This window comes from Heterocephalus glaber, unplaced genomic scaffold (genome assembly GCF_053883595.1).
Source record: "Heterocephalus glaber isolate CG9 unplaced genomic scaffold, H.glaber_assembly_v1.0 deba00001472, whole genome shotgun sequence".
Taxonomy (NCBI): Eukaryota; Metazoa; Chordata; class Mammalia; order Rodentia; family Bathyergidae; genus Heterocephalus; species Heterocephalus glaber.
In genome coordinates this window covers 35,305,984-35,329,883 of record NW_028258315.1, presented here as the reverse complement: position 1 = coordinate 35,329,883, position 23,900 = coordinate 35,305,984, and the positions used below count along the sequence as shown (strand labels likewise).

At 37.8% G+C, this 23,900-nt stretch overlaps 1 protein-coding gene and 1 long non-coding RNA gene across 6 annotated transcripts in view; one reads left to right on the top strand and one right to left on the bottom strand.

Moving 5' to 3' along the window:
• The window catches only part of LOC147826317 (uncharacterized), a 35,244-nt gene extending 24,836 nt beyond the window's left edge, over positions 1 to 10,408 (top strand). The window contains exons 3-4 of the long non-coding RNA XR_015439463.1: positions 8,177 to 8,252; positions 9,633 to 10,408. This is a non-coding gene — a long non-coding RNA (uncharacterized LOC147826317). The remainder of the gene's footprint in view (positions 1 to 8,176; positions 8,253 to 9,632) is intronic.
• The window catches only part of Wdr37 (WD repeat domain 37), an 89,773-nt gene that overhangs the window by 46,305 nt on the left and 19,568 nt on the right, over positions 1 to 23,900 (bottom strand). For all 5 annotated transcript variants that reach the window (XM_087181944.1, XM_021266341.2, XM_087181945.1 and 2 more), the window contains 4 exons: positions 9,009 to 9,105; positions 7,649 to 7,744; positions 7,293 to 7,357; positions 3,548 to 3,683 (listed from right to left, as the gene is read on the bottom strand). In XM_087181944.1, the coding sequence (XP_087038070.1) occupies positions 3,548 to 3,683; positions 7,293 to 7,357; positions 7,649 to 7,744; positions 9,009 to 9,105 (394 nt within the window). The remainder of the gene's footprint in view (positions 1 to 3,547; positions 3,684 to 7,292; positions 7,358 to 7,648; positions 7,745 to 9,008; positions 9,106 to 23,900) is intronic.

Sequence of the window (23,900 nt, the reverse complement as noted above, 5' to 3'; positions counted from 1 at the left end):
GTAGGTATTTAAAAATGAGAAGTTACGCTACCACTAATATTTCTTGTAACTTTGATTCTACTAATCTATTTTTTTTCATTCTTTTATTGGTACATTTTAGGTATACAATACATTTACATTTATCATTGGGTGCTTGTACCTAACATGATGTTATCTTAGTTCTTATTTTTCCCCCATTACCTGTGTGTCCTTCACCCCTTCCACCTTTCCCTATTTACATAGATTTTGTTTCCACTTTTTTTTCCTTTTCTCATAATTTTTCCTTTCCCTTCTTCCCTTTCCCCTTCCTCTCCCACCACCCCTACACCTTTGGACCTTTTCCTATTTCAAATTATCAATTATTCATTTAATCATTTTAATCCTTATTTACACTTTCAGTTTCTCACACTAGAGAAACTATTGATTCTACTAATCTAAAGTTTAACTGCTCCAAGGAAAAAGTTTCCACAAAGATTGGAGAGGTTGTGACTTGACTGGAGCCAGGTAGTGGGTTTACCTTTATAAGTGATTTGTTGGTTTTCTCTAACCTTTTAAGATTTTGTCCTTGTGTTCAACTTCTACAGCTCTGACTAGGATGTGCCAAGGAGGACTTCTTTTCTGATCATGGCTCCTAGCTATATGCTTCACTTACCTGTACATTAAATTCCTTCCCCATACTTGGAAAGTTTTTGGCTACAATTTCTGGAACAAATTTTTTAATCCATTTGTGCTGTCTTGACTTTTTTTCTAACTCCAATTAATCTTAAGTTAGTCTTCTTGGTATCACCTAGCAGCAGATGGATCCACTTCCCCTACTCTCTGGTTGTTTCTGAGGTATCTCTGAGTATACGGTCATGCCCATTAGCCTATCTTCTAGGTCCCACACTCTATCCTAATGCTGGACACTTCTGCTGCCCATACTTTCAATAGAATTCATCTCCTGAATTTCTATTTGGGCCCTTTTCATGAACACTAATACTTTAATAAATTCATGTTTTAAATCGTTTTGGTTAGCTCTATAAGCTTTTTACATATTTGTTGTGTTTTTTAAATTCACTGGCCATTTTTATTAAGTCCATAATCTTCTTAGTTATATTTTTTAAGCTCATCAAGTTTGTTTCTTCTTAACATGTCATATAATTCAGCCATTTTGTTTTTTAATTTCATTCTCAACTATGTCCCTTGGATTTGTTCTGGGGTTACTGGGAGTTTTTCAAGACATTTTGTTACCTTGGGTTTTTGGGGTTTTGTTTTTGTTTTTTTGTTTTGTTTTTTTGTCCTGAGGGTTAAGGATCAGTTAGAGTGGACTTTGTTAATAGTATGTTTGCTTTAGTGTCTACTTTCCAGTGATGTGACCTTGGCTTTGTCTGCATTTTGATATTTAGCTACCTCAACTACCTACTCAGCTTAATAGGATTAAACCCAGTCACTGTTTTGCAAGGAGAGAATCCCTACTGGTTATAACAATATCAACAGATCCAACCACATACACTCAAACTTGTCTAACAATTTCATTCTTTTTTTAATGCCCCTTATACACTGTACTATTCTGGTACTAGACTGGGATATGGAGGGAGGGGAAAAGAAAAAAAAGAGGAAAGAACTATCAATCGGTGAAAAACAGGAGATCAGATTCAGTTGGAATTATGTGAGTAAAGGGATAATGCTGAGGGGGTTTGAAAAATATCTGTGGGAGCCAGAGGACGGATGCAGAGGGAGAGATGTGTAATTAGATTGAAAGAAACTGTGAGACTGCTGTACCCTGTTAATTTGTTGGTAGTTTACATTTAGATTCTATATGCGTAATTTTGGTGAGGGTTACACTGACATGGCCATGACAGGCAGTATATAATGCCCTGCTTAATTCTTATTCTCCTTCTCACACACACACACACACACACACACATCCAGATGAAAGGAAGAAACAAAGGTAGGAAAGATAAGATGGTAGGAAAGACTGGAAGAGAAAGGTAAAAAAGAAAGGGGGATAAAAATAAAGAGAAGGGAAAAATTAAATTAAAAAATAAAGAAACATACCTAAAATGTACCAATAAAATAAAATTAATTTAAAAAATAAAATAAAATAAAGAAACAAAAACAAAACAAGACAAAACAAAAATTCTTATAGTTGCAAAAGCAAAAAACCAGAGTCCTCAGGGTTCATTAACATTGCAGTGTGAATTCAACTGCAGGTCTCCACACTGGTCTTCCCGTTCCGGTCTTCCCATTCCTTTTTGGTTTAATTGCCTCCCTATGAGCAAGGAGGCTTGTGGATCCTGATGGCTCTCTGGACCCACTTTCTGGCTCCTAGCAATGCTCTGGCCATGGCTAACTATACGGTTTTGTCTTTGTCCTGAAAACCAACCACCTCAGTCAATGTGGGGAGGGAAGGGTGTGGTGTAATTGGCCCAGAACCCAACTCTCCATCAACTTCTGCCATTGCTCTCTCACTGACTCCTTTGCGGCATATACCTGTGCTTTCCCTCCACAAGCCTTCTACCTAGTGCATCCCCAGATGCCCTATTACCCAGGCCACACTGTCTCTCCATCCATAGTCTTTTTTCAGTCATTCTCCTCAAAGCTTTACTCGCTAACAAACTTGATACAGACCCAGGGCTCCCTGCTTTCAACAGTCCCAAACAGGGGATGTTGACTGCTCCTTGTGGGTGTCTGCTGGCAGGCACGAACAACACCGCAGGATATCCTGTAATCGCAACACTCCAGATATATGAGTATGAAATGGGCAAGTACTTTTTTCTGGGTCGATCTGGTGTCTTCCTTCCCCAAAGGTCCCACTGCTCCTAACACTGCTCACTTGCATATTCCTGGGCTTCAGTTTCCTCAGCTCTCAGATTCAGGTCCCTAATTGGAGTGACACAATTATGTTCAAATTTCCAAGGGCTCACTCATGTCCTCTCATATACCACTCTGCCTGGCTGTCAGTTTCTCTGCCCTGATTTAAAGTATCTCCCTTCCCTGTGTTACTCCACCCAGAGAGAAAGTAGAGTGACCAGGAGCCTACTCCACTGGCCAGGCTGCTACTGTAATGCCAATTCCATTCTTCAGAAAAGACTGATCCTCTCCTAAGCTGGCATGTATGCCAGACCTGGGGTACAAGGAATGCCCAATCCAGAAGCAGTTCAGCTTCCCTTTCTAAACCTTCCTGGTACTGCATTTTAGTTGAGTGAGTTTTTCCTTCCTTTCACCTTCCTGAATCTGGCTTTATCACCCTTGCCTCAGTGTACCTACTTTCTACTGCTGCACAAATCAGTCTCTCTCCCTCACTGCTGCCACCTAGCCACACATGCTCATCTCCCACAATTAAGTTAAATTGAAGTATTTCCTTCTTCAGAAATTGGAATCCACTGTGCCTGTGACATTCTTACCCACCAGACCCTAGGCCTGAGTAAAACTCCCACATCAAGGCAAATGTTACAATCTAACTGGCTCCTCCATCACACTGTTGCTTCCAGGAACCACTTGTCCTACTGACAACTAGTGAGACAATTTGGTAAGTTATCAGCAAAGTCACATATTAATAAGCCACCCAAACCAGTGTCTAACTCACCAGCAGATGCAGTCCCAAGCACCACAGGCTGTGTCCTTGCAACACTGACGTCCCAGATGCCATCCCTGTGGCCAATGTACTCCTTCACAAGCTGGCAGACAGCCCGCGATGTGGTGGTCTTAAAGCTAGACACAATCTAAAATCAACAAGGGAAGGGGTACTTTTAAACATTTACTAAAATGAATTGTTCTAAAAAAAGGTAAAAAACAAAAGTCATGAAACGTCAATTAATAAAATATTGTAAACACTAAAGGAACACAACACCACCAGGAACAGAACTGAATCACACTGTGTGGTAACGATAGGCTCATTCAGCTTGATGTCATAGAGAAAGAAGTCCTTCGAGAGGCTTCAAAAGACTTCCTCCACTCCACAGTTTGACAAGTAATGTCTTACTACAGAAGAAGGGCAAAGGCAGGCATTTCACATCACTCTTCCACAAATCCAAACCATCAGACAAAATTTCCAAATTCTTTAAGGAAGAAAAAAAAAAAGAGCTAGCCATCCCACCAGACATGAAAATTCAGGACACCCCAAAGCATTAACACTAATTACTGTACCGTATACAATGGAGAACTTTCACTTTTTTCCCTTTTTTTATAATTTACACTGATAACATATCAGCAGGAAAAAAAGGCCCATGCTGGGGGAGGAATCAAAAGATGACACATATAACAGATGAGCAGGTTTATTCAAGATTGTTTATTGGGCACTTGCTCGAAACCAGCCATTGTGTTAGATGGAGGAGACAGAGCTAAGTGACACATGGGGTCCTTGGCTTTCAAAAGCTCACAGTCCACAGGGAGACAGACATAAAAACAATACAGACAATGCAGTATACACATAGTAAGGTACTATCTCATATAAATGACACATACGACAGACAATTCTCATTTTCTCTTACAAGGAATAATACAAAGTGAGTAAGGAACTAATTAAACTCAAAGATTTCTTCAGAGTTTGGTTTTTAAATTGGCCTTGGATGTTTTTTTAAAAAGCTTTTAAGTAAATCACAATAATGTAAATGACTTGGAAGAAGGAAACCATAAAACCAAGTTAAAAACAAAAATCAGAGGGATAATACAGCTTATTTTAAACAGTGAATTAGCAAAGCCCGAGGGAAAAAAAGTATCTAAATTCATTCTTACATAAATGCATCAAAGCACAATCTAGTTACATTAATTTGGGTATGACCATTCAAATTATGTCCCTAATACAGTGAAAGACTAAAACAAATGGTGATGGAAGTCAACATTTTTACCAGCAATCTAAACAGATTCTATTTGATGTGGTTTCACTTTAACAGAAAACATAAAAGAAAATGTTCAACCTCAAACTCATCATCTTTTTTTCTTTCTGAAAGTTATTCAGCCTATTCAACCCAGCAAAATTATCACTCAACATGAGAAAGTGCTTTTGCTTACAAAAGTGCCACTCTGATGTCAAATAATATTAAACAGTTTAGGAAAGAGTGAAATTTTAAACTACTTAAAACTTCCCCCGTAATAAGTTATAGTAAATTTCATGTTCCAAGTCGCTCACCATTTCTAATATGAACATTACTATAAGAAACTACCAGAGCCATACTTTTCACCTACCCCATTTACAAAGTAAAAGAAAGGGTTATTGCCAAGAGCATTCAGCTGTAATTCTGGTGTTATTTTGGACGATGACAATATGCTGTTTATGAATATTGTTAACATATATTCTCATATGTTGCTTCAAAAATGTTCATTACATTGAGCATCATTTATTAACTAACTCTTCGTTCCTAAAAACATCGACTTAAGTCACAATTACAAACAGGCTTAACAATGTTACTTAGAAGGAACATCAGACAGAAAAGTAGCACAACGAAGTAACTAAATGACGCTTATTCCTGTCATCCTAAATCATTTCAACTGAGATACAATGTAAGCATTTTTTTAAAAAAATCAGAAATGGCTTTTTTCACAATGAAAAATATTTTATAAAAATATCTGCAAACATTTTCACAACTTTCTCTAAGGCAGTTTGCAGGTTAGGGCTGCCTTACCTCCCTCCCAACAAAACATCAGAAATATGTCATCAGGCACCCAGGAAGGAGGAAAATATATGTTTACTCAATATACTTTTGTGACCCCACTATCTCACCAAACATGTTACTTGCCCTTCAGGGCTCTGAGTCAGAAGGAGGGAAAGTAATGAATCTATACTGTGGCATTTTTCTTGTTGCAATCATGCTTAGTTTTAATACCAAGAATCCATGTTATAGTACAAATCAGAATATAATGTTAACAAACTATTTCCTCAATTTTCAGATATATCATCTTTTTAATACTTTTTTTAAGATGAGTACAATGTGCAAAATGCTTATAAATTTCTCATAAATTCAGATGAGTTGCTAGTCCTAAAATGACTGAGTCTTTGCTAATATATTTTTTAAAAGCAAAGGATTATTGTATATATCCTTACCTTTATATGGTAAGGATCATGGTAAAGGATAATTTTATATCTTTCTTTCTCTACTTCAGAAATATTTAGAGAGTTTTGGAATTCTTAGACCAACATTTTGTGTGTGTGCGTGTGTGTGTGTGTGTGTGTGTGTGTATATATACATACATATATATAATATAATATATATATCTGTAACACCAGAATAAGCAATATATTTCAAGATAACATAGAGAGTAATTAAATGAGGAAGAACTTAATTTCATATTTCATTCTGAAGAAAAAGTTTAAAGTTAACATTAAAAATTTCAAAACTAATTGTGTGAGCAAGATATAACCAAAAAAATCAAAATCAAACAAGCAACTTACATTCTAGATGTTATCAAAACAAACAGTAGGAAATGTCAGTAATATTCATATTTTCTTTTAAATAACATTTACTAAAGACTTTCAAATAAGGAGAAATAGCAAGAAGATTGAATTTGTCCTGTAGCTGTAGCTGTGATACAAAATAACTTTAAGCTCAAGAGAACAAATTAGAAAAATAAAGTTAATAACTATGCCTTAACAGTAGACTTACAGCCAGGGATTTAGCTCAGTGGTTTCGTCACCTGCTGCGCAAGCGCAAGGACCCGAGTTTGATCCCCAGCACCAAAAAAAAAAAAAAAAATAGTAGACTTACTGTAAATTTCATTCTTTCTCTCAGGTTTAGCCAAAGGAATATATATTTACTAAGGTTAGGTAATTTAATCTTGTACATACTTGAAATACTCCAAGGTAGAGAGATTCATACAAAATTACTTCAAAATACTGCTTCCTCATAGAAAATGACTTCCCAAGCAATTAAATCCTTGCCACTTTAAAAGGATCAGCACAAGATACTTGAAGAAAAAACACAATTCCACAAATGTCTCTATTTCCCTCAGAGATAGACCTTTACTTCCACATTATACTTAGAAAATTTTTAAAAAGATGATGAACTAAAATGTAACGTTATCACAAAACATAATTTTTATTTCCTAATACTTATCAGCCTTTTCCAAATGTAAAAACTATATTTTTACTCTAAAAACAATACATTTACTTATACATATTATATTGATCTCACTGATCATTAGAGCAATTTAATATCTAAGCATCTGCATATTGTGGCCACTTATATGATATTCTTTTTAAAAATTAAATTTCCCCAGAAATCAGACATTTAGCTTTTACTATTACACATTTCTAACTGGAAAATATGCAAGTTAAAGTACACATCTGCACACCTTAAACACCACATGACTGGTTCAAGAGCCAGCGCCCTGCATACCTTGCTGGTGGAAGCCTTGTAAGTGGTCTTTAGTTTCTGAGAAAGCTGACTGGTACTGTGACTAGCTGTAGAGACAGAGAATTGACAATCAAACAACTGAAGAACTACAGCACTGAAAAGTGGATCTTTGTCTCACACAGAAAGTGAAACCCAGAAGCGTTTCCCCACAGTGAAATGCAGACAACAGTAGAATTGAAGCAAGGACCATGCTCCTTGGCTCTTTACTCCCCTAGACCCACACCTAAATTATGTTAAGTTTTGCTCACAGCAAAAAACAAATGAGTCAGTGTCCTTCATCAAATTTCAACTTTGTCTGATAATCTGTAGGACAACACTTTAATAAGCATTCACCTTACCTTTCGTTTTGAGTTGGCCCTTACTCAGTTCTGCCCCGTCAATCGCTTGTCCCTCAGCAGCTAAGCGTTCATTAAGAGTATCAATTTCTCTACGCACTGAGAATAAAAATAAATTTTCGAAAACATAAAATATATTATTTAAGTACACTTAGCACTTTCAAAACCTGAAGACACATAAATGTCATATATGAATGTTGTCAAGACAAAGCAAAGTTTAAATGACATTCAATTACATTCTCTTTATAAACACACTTGTTATTAGGTTTTTAAAAAGGTAGCTTAATAATGTAAATGCCGTTTGTTGGTATTCAACTTCTGGAATCAACTTAAAGCAGGAAAAGACTTGACTATAATTTGTAAAATATATGTCTTATAACACAAATCCTATAAAAATAAAAACTGTTAAGTAATGGAACAAGAAAAGGAGTAAAAGATACATGTGTTTCCTAACATTTCATGTTAAACATTAATGCATACAGCCTAAACTGAGTAAATCTAAAACTGAAAGTAGATTATTTTTGTTTATAGGAATCACCAGAACTAAAGGGGAAAAAATGGAGAGAATGTTTTTCTTTGAAGAATACAATGGGACCAAGGGTAAATGGTAAATACCATCTCCTTTTATACTGTTTGACTTTTTGAGCATATGCAGGCACTAAAAAAACTAAAGCCAAGCTAATTCAAATTTTTTTATTTTCCTTCAATAAATCAGATGATACATATATTTTAAGAAACTTTCAAACAATGCTATGTCAAAGAAAAATATGAATCTAAGTTTCCTCAACATACAGTACACCTAGGGTAGAAAAAATAAAATGTGTTTTTTAAATAAAGTCACTATTTGGATGGGTAGGTACAGTGGACAGAATAACAGCCCCCTCAAAGATGCCTCACAGCATTATAAATATAACCTCACAAGATACTCTGCAAGTGGGGAGATTACCCTGGATTATCTAAGGGATCATCATATGTACCCTTCTATAGGGGAAAGAGAATAGGTAAGAGACACAACAAGAGTATCCATCACCAAGGCAGAGAGGGACCACATGCCAAAGAGTACAGCAAGTGGACCTGTCCTAAAAACAAGGAACTGAATTCTATCACAGTACAAACAAGCAGGAAATGCCCATCCCTAGCCTCCAAAAGGAAGCACAGTTCTAATAACTTGACTTTAGTCTGGTTGAGAACAAGTTGGGCCTATAGAATTGTAAAATAATAATTCATGTTAGTTCAAGCCACTAAGTTCATTACAACTGAACAGAAAGCTAATATAGTGATGAACATCTACTGGAAAACTTTACTCTCAAGATTTCTATGGATAGGTGAAAAGTTTAAAAAGTATATTGATAGGAGTACTCACATTCTAAGTTTTCAATATAAAGATTTTCAAATTCTCTTTCTATTTGACCAAACAGTTCCAGAAGTGTGCTGCGAACTGAGGAAGGCAGTTTAGAATCCTGTAGAAGAAAAATACTTTAAGATTAAGGAATGAATGACAAAATCTAATACCAAGTCTCAATATACTTTTTTCAAAGTAGATTATCTTTCACTCTAAACTCTTATTTTATGTACTATATACTGTTTCTTGTATATGAAATGCTCAAAGAACTTAGAGGCATAGCTCAGTGTTAGGGCATGTGCTTAGCACAAGGCCATAAGTTCAATTCCCAACACACACAAAACAAAAAAATTTCAAATTTCTATGGAGGAAACTATAAATAAGTTGTATAAATGGCTACCTAAGGTAATATAAAATTTTAGGAACAAGTTCTTCAAAACAACATTTTTTTCCCTTTACAAGAGAATACATAAGCCTACTTTCTCAAAATTTCCCAATTTGCAAAGAGAAATTCCCATAAGTGAAATTAAGAGTATAAATAGCCTTTCTGCTCTATCATATGCTCTTGTAAATATACTGCAACATGCTACAGACTAATAGAAGATGTGCCTTACTTTTTTTGTTTTTTTTTTTTTTTGGTACCAGGAATCGAACTTGGGTCCTTCCACTTACGAGGCAGGCAGCGGAAGATGTGCCTTATTATTACATCCACTGTGCCTCAAGCAAAAAACTGGACACTCCCTGTAATTAACTCTATTTAATACCTAAAAGACTACTGTAGGAGGGAAAAAAGAAAAATCTCACCTATAAGAGCAAAATGTAGATTAGCTAAGTGAAAATATTAACTTTTAAGTTCCCAGTTGGGCTACATCTTTGCACATCTTCTTGTGCACATCTTCTCTCATATCTCTAGTCTCTGCCTAAAGTCAGGAGAAGCAACGGGACAAAGCAACATCTCAGCTATATTTTTAAATAGGGTCAAATGAGTGGCATGGTAGGCACCAAATAAATTCACAAAACATTTACTTTTTCTAGATATTACTAATAAATAGAAGACTGCTTGATAATGGCCTATATTCTACTCTAATCTCCTAGAGGGCATGGCCTACACAGTATTTTGTAAGTGTCCCCCACTCCTCAGCACTCAAAGAGTAATTTTCCCCAAAATATCTTCAAGAAATATTTCTAAAATGTTTTAATATTACTTGTTATCAGTGTAATTTTCAAAGTGACTTTTCAAGTTTATATACAGCACAAAAATTTGTTATTTGATGAGTTGCAAGTTAAAAAAAAGAAACAGGGTTTATTAAAATTCCTTCTCAGAATGGGGAAAAAATAAGAACCAAGATACATCATGTACAGGTACAAGCACCCAATGATAAATGTAAACATACTGTATACCTAAAATGTACCAATAAAAGAATTTAAGCAAAAGAAAAAAAAAAATTCCTTCTCAGGTAAACTTGTTTTTCACAGTGGCAAAGTTTCACAATTATTAAAGGTAGAAAAAAACAGAAGGGTAGAAAGAAAACAGACATATAAACTTAAGAAGGCAATTTTAGGAAAATGATAACAGCTTAGAAATTTGAGTTTTGCAATAACCACAGATTTCTCACATGAATTTTGTAAACTACTTAAAAACACATACATGTGAAACCTCTAATTTAAAAACTGACTATGGTAAACTGGTAATTTCAACATTCCTGTGGATGAAGAACTTAAAAAAACAGAAAATCAAATATTAATGAAAATTTAAACAATCAAAGAGGAAATTCCTACAGCTACAAAATACAAACTTGTACTGAACTGAGAAGCACAATTAATATTTAACTCTCCAGACTGCCTTGTTGTTGTCTTTGCATATTCCACTCCCTCTCCAGGGAATATCCCCTCTTCACAAGTGTCACATCCTTAGAGAAGCCTTTCTCCAACACTATGCCAGACTGCCCTTACATGTACTACTTTCTACTCATCTATATCTGCAATGTTTTAAGATCTTTATTATTCAGCAACTAAAATGTTATATTTACTTGAATATTAAATGTATCTTAACATAAAAGTAATTAGTATAAAAAAAGCTGCACTGCATTATACACAACAAACCACTAATTTCACTTTATGAAATAATCAGGGACTTAAAATAGTGAAATAGAGAAAAAGCTCCAGAGGACAAGTTGAGCCAGGCAACAGAATACCTTTAAAAAGTTACTTTTCAACCTTTTTCTATGCCATTCAATCTCACAGAACTTGAAATTAGAAGTGTTAAACTTGGGCTAGGGATTTAGCTCAGTGGTTCCACTGCCTGCCTCGCAAGCACAAGGTCCAGAGTTCATTCCCTGGTACCAAAAAAAAAAAAAAAAAAAAAAAGTGTTAAACTTTTGATACTACTTGAGAAATTCAAAACAGAAAAGATACTGATTTAAGCTGGGTGTGGGGGTGCATGCCTATAATCCCAGGACTCAGGAGGCTGAGGCAGGAGGAGTGCCATGAGTTTGAGGCCAGTCTGGGCTACATAGTAAGTTCAGGTCCAACCTGAACTACATAGTGAGACCCTGTCTCAAAAAACCAAACAAGAGGGCCAGGGATTTAGCTCAATTGCCTGTCCCGCAATTGGAAGGACCCCGAGTTTGATCCCCGGTACCAAAAACAAACAAACAAACAAAAAAGATACTCTGATCCAGTTAAGTTTTTCAATGAATTTGCATTTCCTCACACCAACAATGACATGCACCAAAAATAACAGTACATATATGCAGGAAGCAACTCTTCAAGCCACAGTCAACACTTCATGTCACAATCACCACAAGAGTGAGATTAATTCCATATGATAAGGAAAAAGTTTTAGACAACATAGGAAGTTAAACATTAAGATAACTGTAGAAGCAAAATAGGTAATGTATCCCTTTAAGATCTGCTCTTGTTGTTTAAGGTGATAGTCATCTGACTTTTTGACCTGTAGTTTTACTATAGATAACATCTTAACTCTGAAAAACAAAGTCACAGTGCTTGGGCAAATTTGTAATATATGTACTTTAACTGTCATGTGTTTATGACTGTAATCATTAACAGGAACCACCTGTGTCAAACAATTAAACAGGAACTGGTATTTTACTTACTCAACAAAGACCACTAGGGATGAGATAATGACCAAAAAGGGGTATAAAAAGGGAAACTGAACAAACATCGGTGCAGACACTGACCAGACCAGTTTCTGGTGGTCCCACCTGCTTGCAAGTAAACTTTTATTATTTTATCCAAATTCTGTGTCTCTCTGTATTTCTTTCCATGACTTCCAAAACATTTCGTTCCCTGACCAGGAAATCAGGAATGAAATAGCCCTTTTGGGCCTTGGCCCAAACCCCACCAGAGGGAGCAACTCTCCATCTCCTAGAGAGGAAAGGCGTGCCTCTGGGACTAATTTCCTAGGCTCCCCAACAGGACACGGAGACCTGTTCACTGGTTGTGGATCACCTGAACCTGAGACAGAGGACGACAGAAGGAGGGTTGCTGCTGCTGGTGTCTCATCTTGTCTCTTTCCTTTGGTGGGTGAGAAAGCCCAGGAAACCCCTTAGTCATTAACTTTTGGTTTTACTTTGGTTTCACTTTGTGATTTTGTATTTTGTAACTTTGGGCAAATACAGCACAGGGGCCTGTCACCCCTTCTGCTTTGCCGTTTGGGAAGGTAGCTCCTTCCATTTGTTTTGGTAACAGTTGGAGGTCACCGGGAGGGAGTGTGCTAACCTCTGAATCAATGTGTGAGTGAAAGAGTTCTAGATAGGAGAGTGAGTGGAACGAGCTGTGAAAACTTATAGACAGTCTCGTCTGTGGTACCAAGACAGGGGGAGGAGGCATTTACGCTTAAAGAGTCCTCCCCGAGTAGCAGAACCTGAGTGTGGTCTGTCCTGCAATTCTGTGGTCCTGTTTAACAAAGGCACAACAGTGAGCTTAAGTGACAGCCCACCTTAGCCTGAACAGACCTTAAAGTGGCTGAGAGGCCCGAAGCCAGGCAGGTGAGCGAGTGATCACTTCTTCTAAGCGGTTCCCCACCTTTGTTTGTCCTGCATCACTGTATAAGGGTTGCAATAATTATCTGTGATCATGGGAAACACAAATGTTAAACCAACTGTATTAGATTGTATGATTCAGAATTTTGATAAAGGATTTGCAGGAGATTATGAGGTGAAATTATGACCAAAAACCCTAAGAAATTTTGTGAGTTGTTGTGGCCACAAATAGTACCTGAGTGGCCATCAGAGGGAAGTATAGACATAAAAAAAGTAAGACAGGTGTGTAATAAAGTGACCAAGCAAAGCCGAGTGAAAGAATTTCCGTACATAGACACTTGGCTGGATCTATGTATAAGGCCACCTCCCTGGCTTCAGGTCTATGCCTTAAGGAATAAGTCCACTTGTTTTGTGTTAAAAACGGAAGGAAAGAAACCAGATCAGGAAGATATGCTAGATTCTCCACCTCCCTATAGAGGGAGAGCAGCTGGGGCTGGTGCCGAAATACCACCAGAACTGGAGGATGCCATTCCCCAACTCACTGGGGGAGAACGATCTGCCCCCAATAGCTCACGGAACTAGATCAGCCGATCCGGCACCAACCTTTCAAATGCCATTAAGAGAATACCCTGCTGAGGGAGGCACTGTCATGCTATATCAATGATTTAGCTCCTCTGACTTGATTAATTGGAAAAGAAGTACTCCCTCTTTTACCAAGGATCCCTCTAAAATGCTTCAATTATTTGATTCCATCTTTGCTACCCACTGTCCTAACTGGGAGGACTGTAAAGAACTCTGTAGAACTTTGTTAACCTCTGAAGAAATGCAGAGTTTTAGGAGAAATTAAAAAGACCATGGGCCAGGGATTTAGCTCAGTGGTTTCGTCACCTGCTGCGCAAGTGCAAGGACCCGAGTTCAATCCCTGGTACCAAAAACAAAAACAAAACAAAAAGACCAATGCTGCTAGAATGCTGACAGGCATACAAAATCCAGACGCCTGGCATGAACAGCAATTTCCAGTGAATGAGTGGCACAATTGGAACCCCAATACCCCCGGAGGCCAGGATAGCTTAAGCAATTATCGGATGGCCCTCCTGGCAGGAACACGAGCCATAAGTAAAAGACCTACAAACATGATTAAAGTGCTAGAAACACAGCAGGAGCCCGATGAGAGCCCTGAGAGATTTTATGAGCAGCTCTGCAAAGTCTACAGAATATACACACCATTCAATCCTGCTGTTCCTGATAACCATCAGTTAATCAATATGACTTTTGTGACCCAGTCAGCTCCAGATATTAGAAGGAAAATTCAAAAGCAAGAAACTTGGGAGAGTATGAATATAACGCAATTGTTACAACTGGCTAGGAAAGTATATGTGAACAGAGTCAGTGCAAGAGAAGGAATGAGTTAAAAGGGAAAATGAACGAGATAAAAGGTGGGCGAAATACATAGCAGTGGCTATGGGAGCCAAGGTAAAAAAAAGAAGAAAGACAGGAAATGAAATCAAAAGGAAAGCAAAAGAAAGGCTTTAAATGTGAGGGCTTAGATTTTGACCAATGTACATATTACAGAGAGAAAGGACATTATAAGAACAAGTACCCAAAGCTCAAAGAAAAGAAAAAGCAGAAATTAAAGAAAAGAAAAAATACTGGTACACTGTTGCCTGTGATGAAAGATAGTGACTGACACAGACCGGGCTCGATGCAGTTAGGCCCCCATGACCCCATGGTCAATATAAAGACTGGGGGCCAAAATATGTCCTTTAAGGTAGACAGTGGGATGGAGCACTCAGTAGTGACAGCTCCAGTCGCCCCTGTGAGGGAAAACGCATCCAAGTGATCAGTGCCACTGGAATCTCAGAAAAGTGCTGATTTTGTTATGAAAGGACATGTGAAATTGGAGGACATAAAGTAAAACATGAATTTTTATATATGCCAGAGTGACCTATCTCCTTATTAGGGAGAGACTTGTTATCTAAATTGGGAGCCATAATAACTTACTCAACAGAAATACGTCTCTACATTTAGACCCAGGAAAGGATCTCATTATGACAGTAACTACCAAAAGAGAGGATGAATGGCAATGTTACAATGTGGATGATGTCTACCAGGCCCCACAAAAATTAAAAACAATGTTTCCTGGAGTATGGACAGAAAATAACCCCCCAGGCCTGGCAAAGAACTAGCCACCCATAGTTATAGGATTAAAAGACAATTCTGCCCCCATTGCTGTAAAACAGTATCCAATGTCCAGGCAAGCCCAAATTGGAATTAAATCCCACATTATGAGATTAAAGGAATTTGAATTTATAAGAAAATGTAAATCACCTTGGACCATCCCCTTGCTACCAGTTAAGAAACCTGACAGGGACTATAGGCCAGTAAAAGACCTTGGGACTGTAAATGACAGAACAATAACTTTACATCCGGTAGTCCCTAACCCTTACACTTTGTTGGGTCTAATATCTCCAGAGGCAAGATGGTTTACTTGTCTAGACTTAAAAGATGCCTTCTTTTGCCTTCGCATCACCCCCCCTTAGTCCACTAATCTCTGCATTTGAATGGGAGGACGCAAATGACGGAACAAAGACCCAGTTTACGTGGACCAGATTGCCATAAAGATTTAAGAATTCACCCACACTTTTCAGGGAGGCTCTGGCCAAAGACTTGCTTGCCTTCCCCAAGGAATATAACTGTGTTTTACTACAATATGTAGATGATTTACTTTTACGCAGCCTGACCCAAAAACAATGGTGGGAAGGCACAAAAGGATTGTTGTTCCACTTACAGGAAACTGGATATAAAGTATCATAGAAAAAAGCCCAAATTTGCGTACAACATGTTAAATATTTAGGATTTCATATAATGCAGGGCATGCATCATCTAGGAAATGAAAGGAAACAGGTTTTTAGTGCCATTCCTGAACCCCAAACAAAGAAAAAACTGAGGGAATTTTGTGGGGGAGCAGGCTTCTGTAGAATTTAGATTCCTGGTTTTGGAGAGATCACTAAACCTCTTTATGAAACTCTAAAGGGAAAAGAAAAAAATCATCTACTTTGGACTGTAGAAGAAAAGGAAGCTTTTAAAAAACTAAACTTGACTTTAACAGCTGCCTCTGCTTTAGGCATAGCAGATGTAAAGCGGCTTTTTGTTCTTTATGTGACTGAGAAAAACCATATGGCCCCTTGGAGTACTAACCCAAGAAGTAGGCCCACAGAACCAACCAGTGGCATACCTGTCTAAAAATTTAGATCCAGTAGCAAAAGGGTGGCCTCCTTGTCTTCAGGCCTTAGCGGCCTCAGTTTTATTAACCCAAGAAGCAGACAAGCTAGCTCTAGGTTAGGAAATGACTGTGCAGATTCCACACACAGTCTTGAAACTGTTGAACACAAGAGGACATCAGTGGCTCTCAAATAACAGAGTTACCCAGTACCAAGCCCTTTTCTGTGAGAACCCCCATTTTCACAGACCTTTAAATCCTATTACCTTCTTGCCCACAGAAACAGGCCCTCCTCATCCTAACTGCTTGAGCGTCATGGATGAGCTTCTGTCCAGCCACCCTGACCTACAAATGACACCCTTGTCCGATGCTGACCTCATTCTGTTCATGAGTGGGAGCAGCTTCATGAAAAATGGTGTTTCTCATGCTGGATATGCAGTAATCACAAAGGATGAGGTGCTCCTAGGTGTGCCTCTTCCTATCGGCTGGTCAACACAACGTGCTGAGCTCTGGGCACTCATACAGGCATTCCAATGGGCAAAGGGTAAGAAGATGAATATATACACAGACTCTTGCTATGCATTTGCTACATTGCACATCCATGGAATGATTTATAGAGAACGAGGTCTTCTCACAGCAGAAAGCAAACAAAAATAAAGAGGAAATTGTACAGCTTCTAGAGGCAGTGTGAGAACCTAGCAAAATCGCAGTAATCCATTGTTCAGGACATCATTACACAACCCAACAATAAAGCAGACATGGAAGCCAAGAAGGCTGCCAAACAGAAACTCCAAATGGCTGTGCTAACAAGGACACAAGCTGCACAACAAAGTGCTCAAAAGCCATAGATTCCTATAACATATTCAGACAAGGAAAGCATCTGGGCTAAAGAACAGCTTGCAGGGCCGCGGATTTAGCTCAGTGGTTTCACCGCCTGCTGCGCAAGCACAAGGACCAGAGTTTGATACCTGGTACAAACAAAAAAAGAACAGCTTGCAGAGAAACAAGGAAACATTTGGGTACTTCCAGGAGGGTGACTAGTTATTCCTAAAGCTTCATCCTATTACTGGGTAAAGCAGTATCATAAGTTAACACATGGAGAAAGACTGCACTACAAAAGCTACTAAAGAAGTATTTTTATATCTCCCGTGTGGCTGCTCTATGTGAACATGTATCTCAGAGATGTCAGACCTGTCAAAAGATAAATCCTACAACAGGACCAAAACCACTCCCAGGGATCCAAAGAACCAGTACTAGCTCCTTTAACGTCATCCAAGTAGATTTTACAGAATTGCCACCTCATACAGGCTACAAATATTTGTTAGTTTGCATTTGTACATACTCTGGACGGCCTGAAGCCTTCCCCACTCGAAGAGAAAAGGCTTCAGAAGTGTGTAAAGTATTGTTAAGGGAGATTATTCCTCGTTTTGGCCTCCCACTTTCTATGGGAAGTGACAATGGACCAGCCTTTATAGCAGATACTTTGCAAACTTTAGTTAATATTACATATCAAATGGTATCTACATACTGCATACAGGCCACAAATTTCTGAGAAAGTAGAAAGAATGAATAAAACTATCAAAAGTACACTAACAAAGTATTGCTCAACTACACAGGGACCATGGATATGTTTGCTCCCTATCGCTTTATTAAAAATAAGAAACACTCCAGGCCATACGAGATTCACGCCTTATGAAATGTTGTTTGGAAGACCTCCTTGTATACTTAGGGACTTCACAGGCAAACTCGCACAATTAGGGACCTCCACGATGGAAATGCAAATGCTAGAATTAGGAAAAGCATACAACGACATACAAGGTCAGTTAAGAACAAGGGAAAACCTACCTACTATGACTCCTGCACACTTGATTAAGCCTGGTGATTTAATCTATGTTAAGAATTGGAAAAAGACACCCCTACAACCTATATGGGAAGGACCATATGTTACGCTTATCATTACTCCCATAGCTGTTAAAGGTGCCGAAATCCAACTGTGGATTCACCACTCTCAAGTGAAGAAACCCCACGCCAAGGCCGACACTGAAAGCCAAGAAAGACAATGCACTCAAAGCCCTGCTCTCACCACGCCAGAGGCTGGTGAGTCAAGGCACAGCTGAAGAATGGGAGCACCAACAAAGACGACATGGACTATTATGCTATGCCAAATCTCCACTGCCCTAAGTTTCTTTGTTTTCGAACTGCCGGTGTTTAAGCCTAGTGATGAAAAGTTTGATGAACAATATGTGACTTTTAAAACAGTGAAATGGGAACCGGAAGGCTATCCATTTACACTGTTCTTTAATGCTTGCCCAAATGAACATTATGGGGGATCTGGGGCGGCTTCTGACTGTGGGGGCTATTCTAATGAGAAATTACATTCCAAAGAGAAAACACAAGTTTGGACCAACAGCACTCTTGTAGGACGAGCCATTGGCAATTGTGACCATTGTAAACAAGGTCAATGTAATCCTATATCTATGTATATGCCAGCCCCATTGGATCCTATTTGGTAACAAAGATATCGATCCACTGCTAAACATGGACCCCAAAAGATAAAATGGTGGACACTGCAAATTAAAAAGATATGGAAAACTGTTCCCCCGAAATAAGAAAAACCCCTGCTCTCCGAGAAATTTAAACTATATTAAAGGGGCATCCTGGAAATTATACTGTCATAGCTATGACTGATTTAATTAATAGCACCCACCATATACTAACAATGAAAAATTGGCATCGGACTGTTGGTTATGTGCCCCTTTAAATTTGATGACTTATGAAGCCATAGGAATTTGCACCAACCTAACCCTTAATACCACCAAGGAGGCTATGCATTCACTTCTGAAATACCCCTCCAAGGTTACCGGAAATGGTACATGTTTCCTTGGGGGACAAAGGGACAATGGGATAAAGAACACTTGTACTAGTCTTATTAAAGGAAAAAAACAATTATTTAGCACCTAATGGGACCTTTTTCATTTGTGGAGATGGAGTATATAAAGTGATCTCCGGCAGAACTACCAAAATGTGTGCTTTCAGAATTTTAATCCCAAATTTATCTAAGCGATGAAAAAAGTCCCCTTACAAATTACCCCTCCAATACATGTAATTCAAACAAAAAGGGACCCAGTAGTGATGCCCATCCTAGCTGGCCTAGAAATCGCAGGGAGTCTCTGCTATTGGAGTGACTGCTATTGGCTTAGGACAAAAACAATATATTTCATTAGGACAAGAAATTAGAAAGGATCTTATGGAAATTCAAGATGCAATTCAGGCTTTGGGAAGCCAACTAGATTCACTGGCCAATGTCGTATTACAGAATAGGCATGCTCTCGATTTGCTAACAGCCCAGAAAGGAAGGACTTGCTTATTTCTCGGTTAAGAGTGTTGTTATTATGCTAATAAACCTGGTGTAATACAAGAATCACTAGACAAACTGAAAGGTTGGATCAAAGCTCTTGATAATGAATTTGGTACAGGAGAGCCATCCTATGGAATTAATTTTACTTTGGCAGGATGGAAAACTTGGATAGGACGTCTTCTGAGTCTCTTTCTTTATATAATATTAATATAAATGTTCGGTTCTTGTGTCATTCAATGGATTTCAAAATTTATACAGCACCGCATTGCTGCCGCTCAACACTATCAAATGCTAGTGCTAAGAAATGTAGATAAAATACATAGAACATATAATAGAAGAATTATTCCAAAATTAACAGAGGGAGGAATGATAAGGAAAAAGTTTTAGATGACACAGGAAGTTAAACATTAAGATAATAATAATAATAATTAACACTTGCTTTTCCCACTGCTCTTGTTGTTTAAGGTGATAGTCATCTGACTCTTTGACCTGTAGCTTTACTATAGTTAACATCTTAACTCTGAAAAACAAATGCTTGGGCAAATTTGTAATACATGTGCTTTCACTGTCATGTGTTTATGACCGTAATCATTAACAGGAACCACCTGTGTCTAACCATTAAACAGGAACTGGAATTTTACTTACTCAACAAAGACCACTAGGAATGAGATAATGACCAACCAAAAGGGGCATAAAAAGGGAAACTAAAAAAAAAAAGGGGGGGGGGAGAATTTAGCTCAGCGGTTTTGTCGTTGCCTGCTGTGCAAGTGCAAGAACCCAAGTTTGATCCCTGGTACCAAAAACAAAAAAAAAAAAGGGAAACTGAACAAACATCGGTGCGGACACTGACCAGACCAGTTTCTGGCGGTCCTGCCTGCTTGCAAGCAAACTTATTATTTTACCCAAATTCTGTGTCTCCGGGTATTTCTTTCCGCGATTTCTGAAACACACAGACCTATGCAGAATTACAGATTTACAAGTCTAAAATATAGAAACTTAACCCTAACAAAATATCTCATTCAGACTAATCATCAATAATCTTTTTTTTTTAAACAATATTCCCCAAAAACTCAAAGGGAATTTCCATATACTTCATCTGGAAAGTGATTACTCCTATAATTCAAATCTACTGGCAATCAACAATTCTGTACTCCTACATTACTCCAAATATACATACCAAGCCAACTGCTTGCACCAAGTACCTGTCACTCTCTTCTCTTTTGCAGCAGAAGGACAGCAGAGCACTTTACACTGGCCATTCATAAAACATGCTGATTGGTCCCACTCCAAATCACTGTGCTCATCCAACAAGGAAGTGTCATTTTGGGAATGTGGGAGAAGCAAAGAAGGGGACTGGGAGAACATATAGAGTACTACATTGTTCAGCCTGGAGGATTCTGAATTATGTTGAAAGGGTTATCATGAGATGCAATTACCTCCTTGTACTACATCACAAAAGGACAAGCATTCAAGAAAGCCAAGAGAAAAACAGGTTTATATTTACCTTATATACATGGCATCTGTACACTGTATCAGTAAAACAGAATTTTCACTGCTAATAGTATAATTAATTTTTTAAACTATCTTAGCATGCTTACCTGTACTGTCCAATATAGTAGCCTGACACATGATTGTTTAAATTTCAATGTAATTTAAATTTTTAAAAATTAAAATTTCAAGTCCTAAGTTACAAGAATCACATTTCAAGTGCTCAACAGTAACCTACAGCTTGTTGCTCCTACATCAGACAGGACAAACAGCATTTCCGTCAAAACAAAAGTCCAAGCATACAGCTTTGGCTTTCCTCTCTCTAATGGCTGAGTGTGTCTCCCAAAATTCTTATGGTGAAGCCCCCACCCCAAGTACCAAGGATGTGACCATATAAGATACAGGTATTTAGAGAGATAAAGTAAAACGCAGTTATAAAGATGTTCCCTAATCCATTATGACTGATGTCCTTTTAGGAGAAGAGATTAGGACATTCAGAGAGGAAAGACCATGTAAGGACAAGGAAAAGGCAGTTATCAACAAACCAGGAGACACCTTCTGGGCCACCATAGCACTGGCCCCAGAGCCAAGAAGCACAGCTCCCCCAGCGCAAAAGGAGGTGAACTTTCCAGGCGGCCCTACCACTGCCCCCAGCGCCAAGGAAGTGAACCACACAGGCGCCACAAGCACACATCCCTGCCCCCACCACAGCTTGAAATGAGAAGACACTTAAACAAATCTCAAAACCAGACTCCCAGATCTCCTAAAGCAACCCCTAAGGGAAACAAGATGGAACAATCTGATACTCAACAACCTGGACTCCCTGAACTGGCAACAAAAGAGGATCTAGAAAAAATGAAATCAGAAATAATTTCTCAGAGAGCAGGAGAGATTGTCCCCATAATGCAAGACATGATTAATAAGTAAAAAAGACAGATAAAAAAAGAAGAGGAGGGCTGAGGATTTAGCTCAGTGGTTTCAACACCTGCTGCGCAAGCTCAAGGACCCAAGTTAGATCCCCAGTACCAAAAAAAAAAAAAAAAAGGAGAAAAGGAGCTGAGGAACATGATGGAATCCGAACACAGGAAACAAATGGAATCCATAAAAGAGATATAAACAGATTTACAGGAGATTAAAAACTCCACTGAAAGTTGTGCTTTTTTTATTCCTTTTATTTTATTTATTTTTGTTTTGTTTTGTTTTCCCCATTAAGTTTATTGGTATATTTTTGGAATAAAATGCAGTTACATTCATCATTGGGATCTTGTACCATTACATGAGTTTCTTGGTTCCTTTTTTTTTTCCCTTTCCCTTGCCCTCCCTCCACCCCCTCTACCCTTCCCTATCTGCAAAGACTTTGTTTCCATTTTTTTCCTTTTCTCATATTTTTTGTTTTCCCTTTTTTCCTTTCCCTTACCCCTCCCACTTTCCATGCTCCTTTAGACCTTTACTTCCTGTTACACAATATCAATTATACATTTTTTGAATTACTATATCAAGATCTAGGAGACATTACCACAGATTTTACAGAATTTAAAAGGATACAGAAAGCATATTTCAAAAATGTGTTTTGAAATAAATTTGACAACTTCTAAGAAGTACCTTGGAAGACAAATTAATGAAACTAACTCTGGAGGAAATATAAAATTTGAATAGCACCTATTAAAGAAAGTATATTCCTAGCTTGAAAACCTACCTATATGACAACAACAGGCTCACATACATTTTAACTGATAAATTATATCAAACATTTAAAGCAGAAAAAAGAAGGAATACTTCTCCCCTCATTGTAGGAACTCAACATTGTGCTAATCCTAAAACTGGATAAAGATAATAAAAGAAAAAAGTATGAACATAGATAGAAATTTGTTTAACAAAACAAACTATTAGAAGTCAGATCTGGCAGGATGTAGAAAGTGGTTTTGTTATAGGGATGGCAGTGTTGGTTCAGCATTGGAAGATCCACCCCCAAAAGTCATCATTTTAACAGAGGAAAGGAAAAAGCCATATGATCCTGTCACTAGTTGGAGAAAAAGTACTGGACAAAATTCTACAGCTGTTCATGGTCAAAGCTATCAGGAGACCAGAAGTAGAACAGAACATTCTCAACAGATCAAAGACATGTACTCCATACTTCCAGCAAGAATGCCTTATATGAATGGAGAAAATACAATGCGTTCTCCTTAAGGTGGAGAACAAGGGCAGATATGCTTACTCTTTATCTGTCCATTAAACTTTGAAACCTAGGCCCCACCAAAATAGTCTGGCAATAAAATGACACAATTAGGATAGGACTGGCAAGGTAGAAGCAAAATCTCTATACGTAGATGAAATGATCATCTACAGAGAAAATACTAAGAAATCTCTAGGAGCCCCTAGAACTTGTACTTGAATTTAGCAGGATTAGAAAACACAAGGTATATACAAAAATTCAGTTCTGTGTATACTTGCTATAAATGAAGAATTGGATATTGAAATTGAAAAGTTATGTAGGAGTACAAAGGACCTAGAAAAGTGAAAAAACAAAAACAAAAACAGTGTGGGAAGACGTTTACTACCTAATTTTAAGACTTCTTCTAAAGCTACAGTAATCAACACAGTGTTGGTGTAAGGAAAGACATATAGATCACTGGAATAAAACAGAGAATCTAGAAATAGAACCACACATATATGGTCCACTGAGTTTTTAGATCATTTAACATTAGCATTTTATAGAATATAAACTCAATTCAAGAGCCAAGGAAGAGATAAGTGTTTTCAGCAAACGGCACTAGAACACCTGGTATCTGTATATAAAAAATTAACCTCAACCCTTTATTTCCATATGTGAAAATATCTTGAAG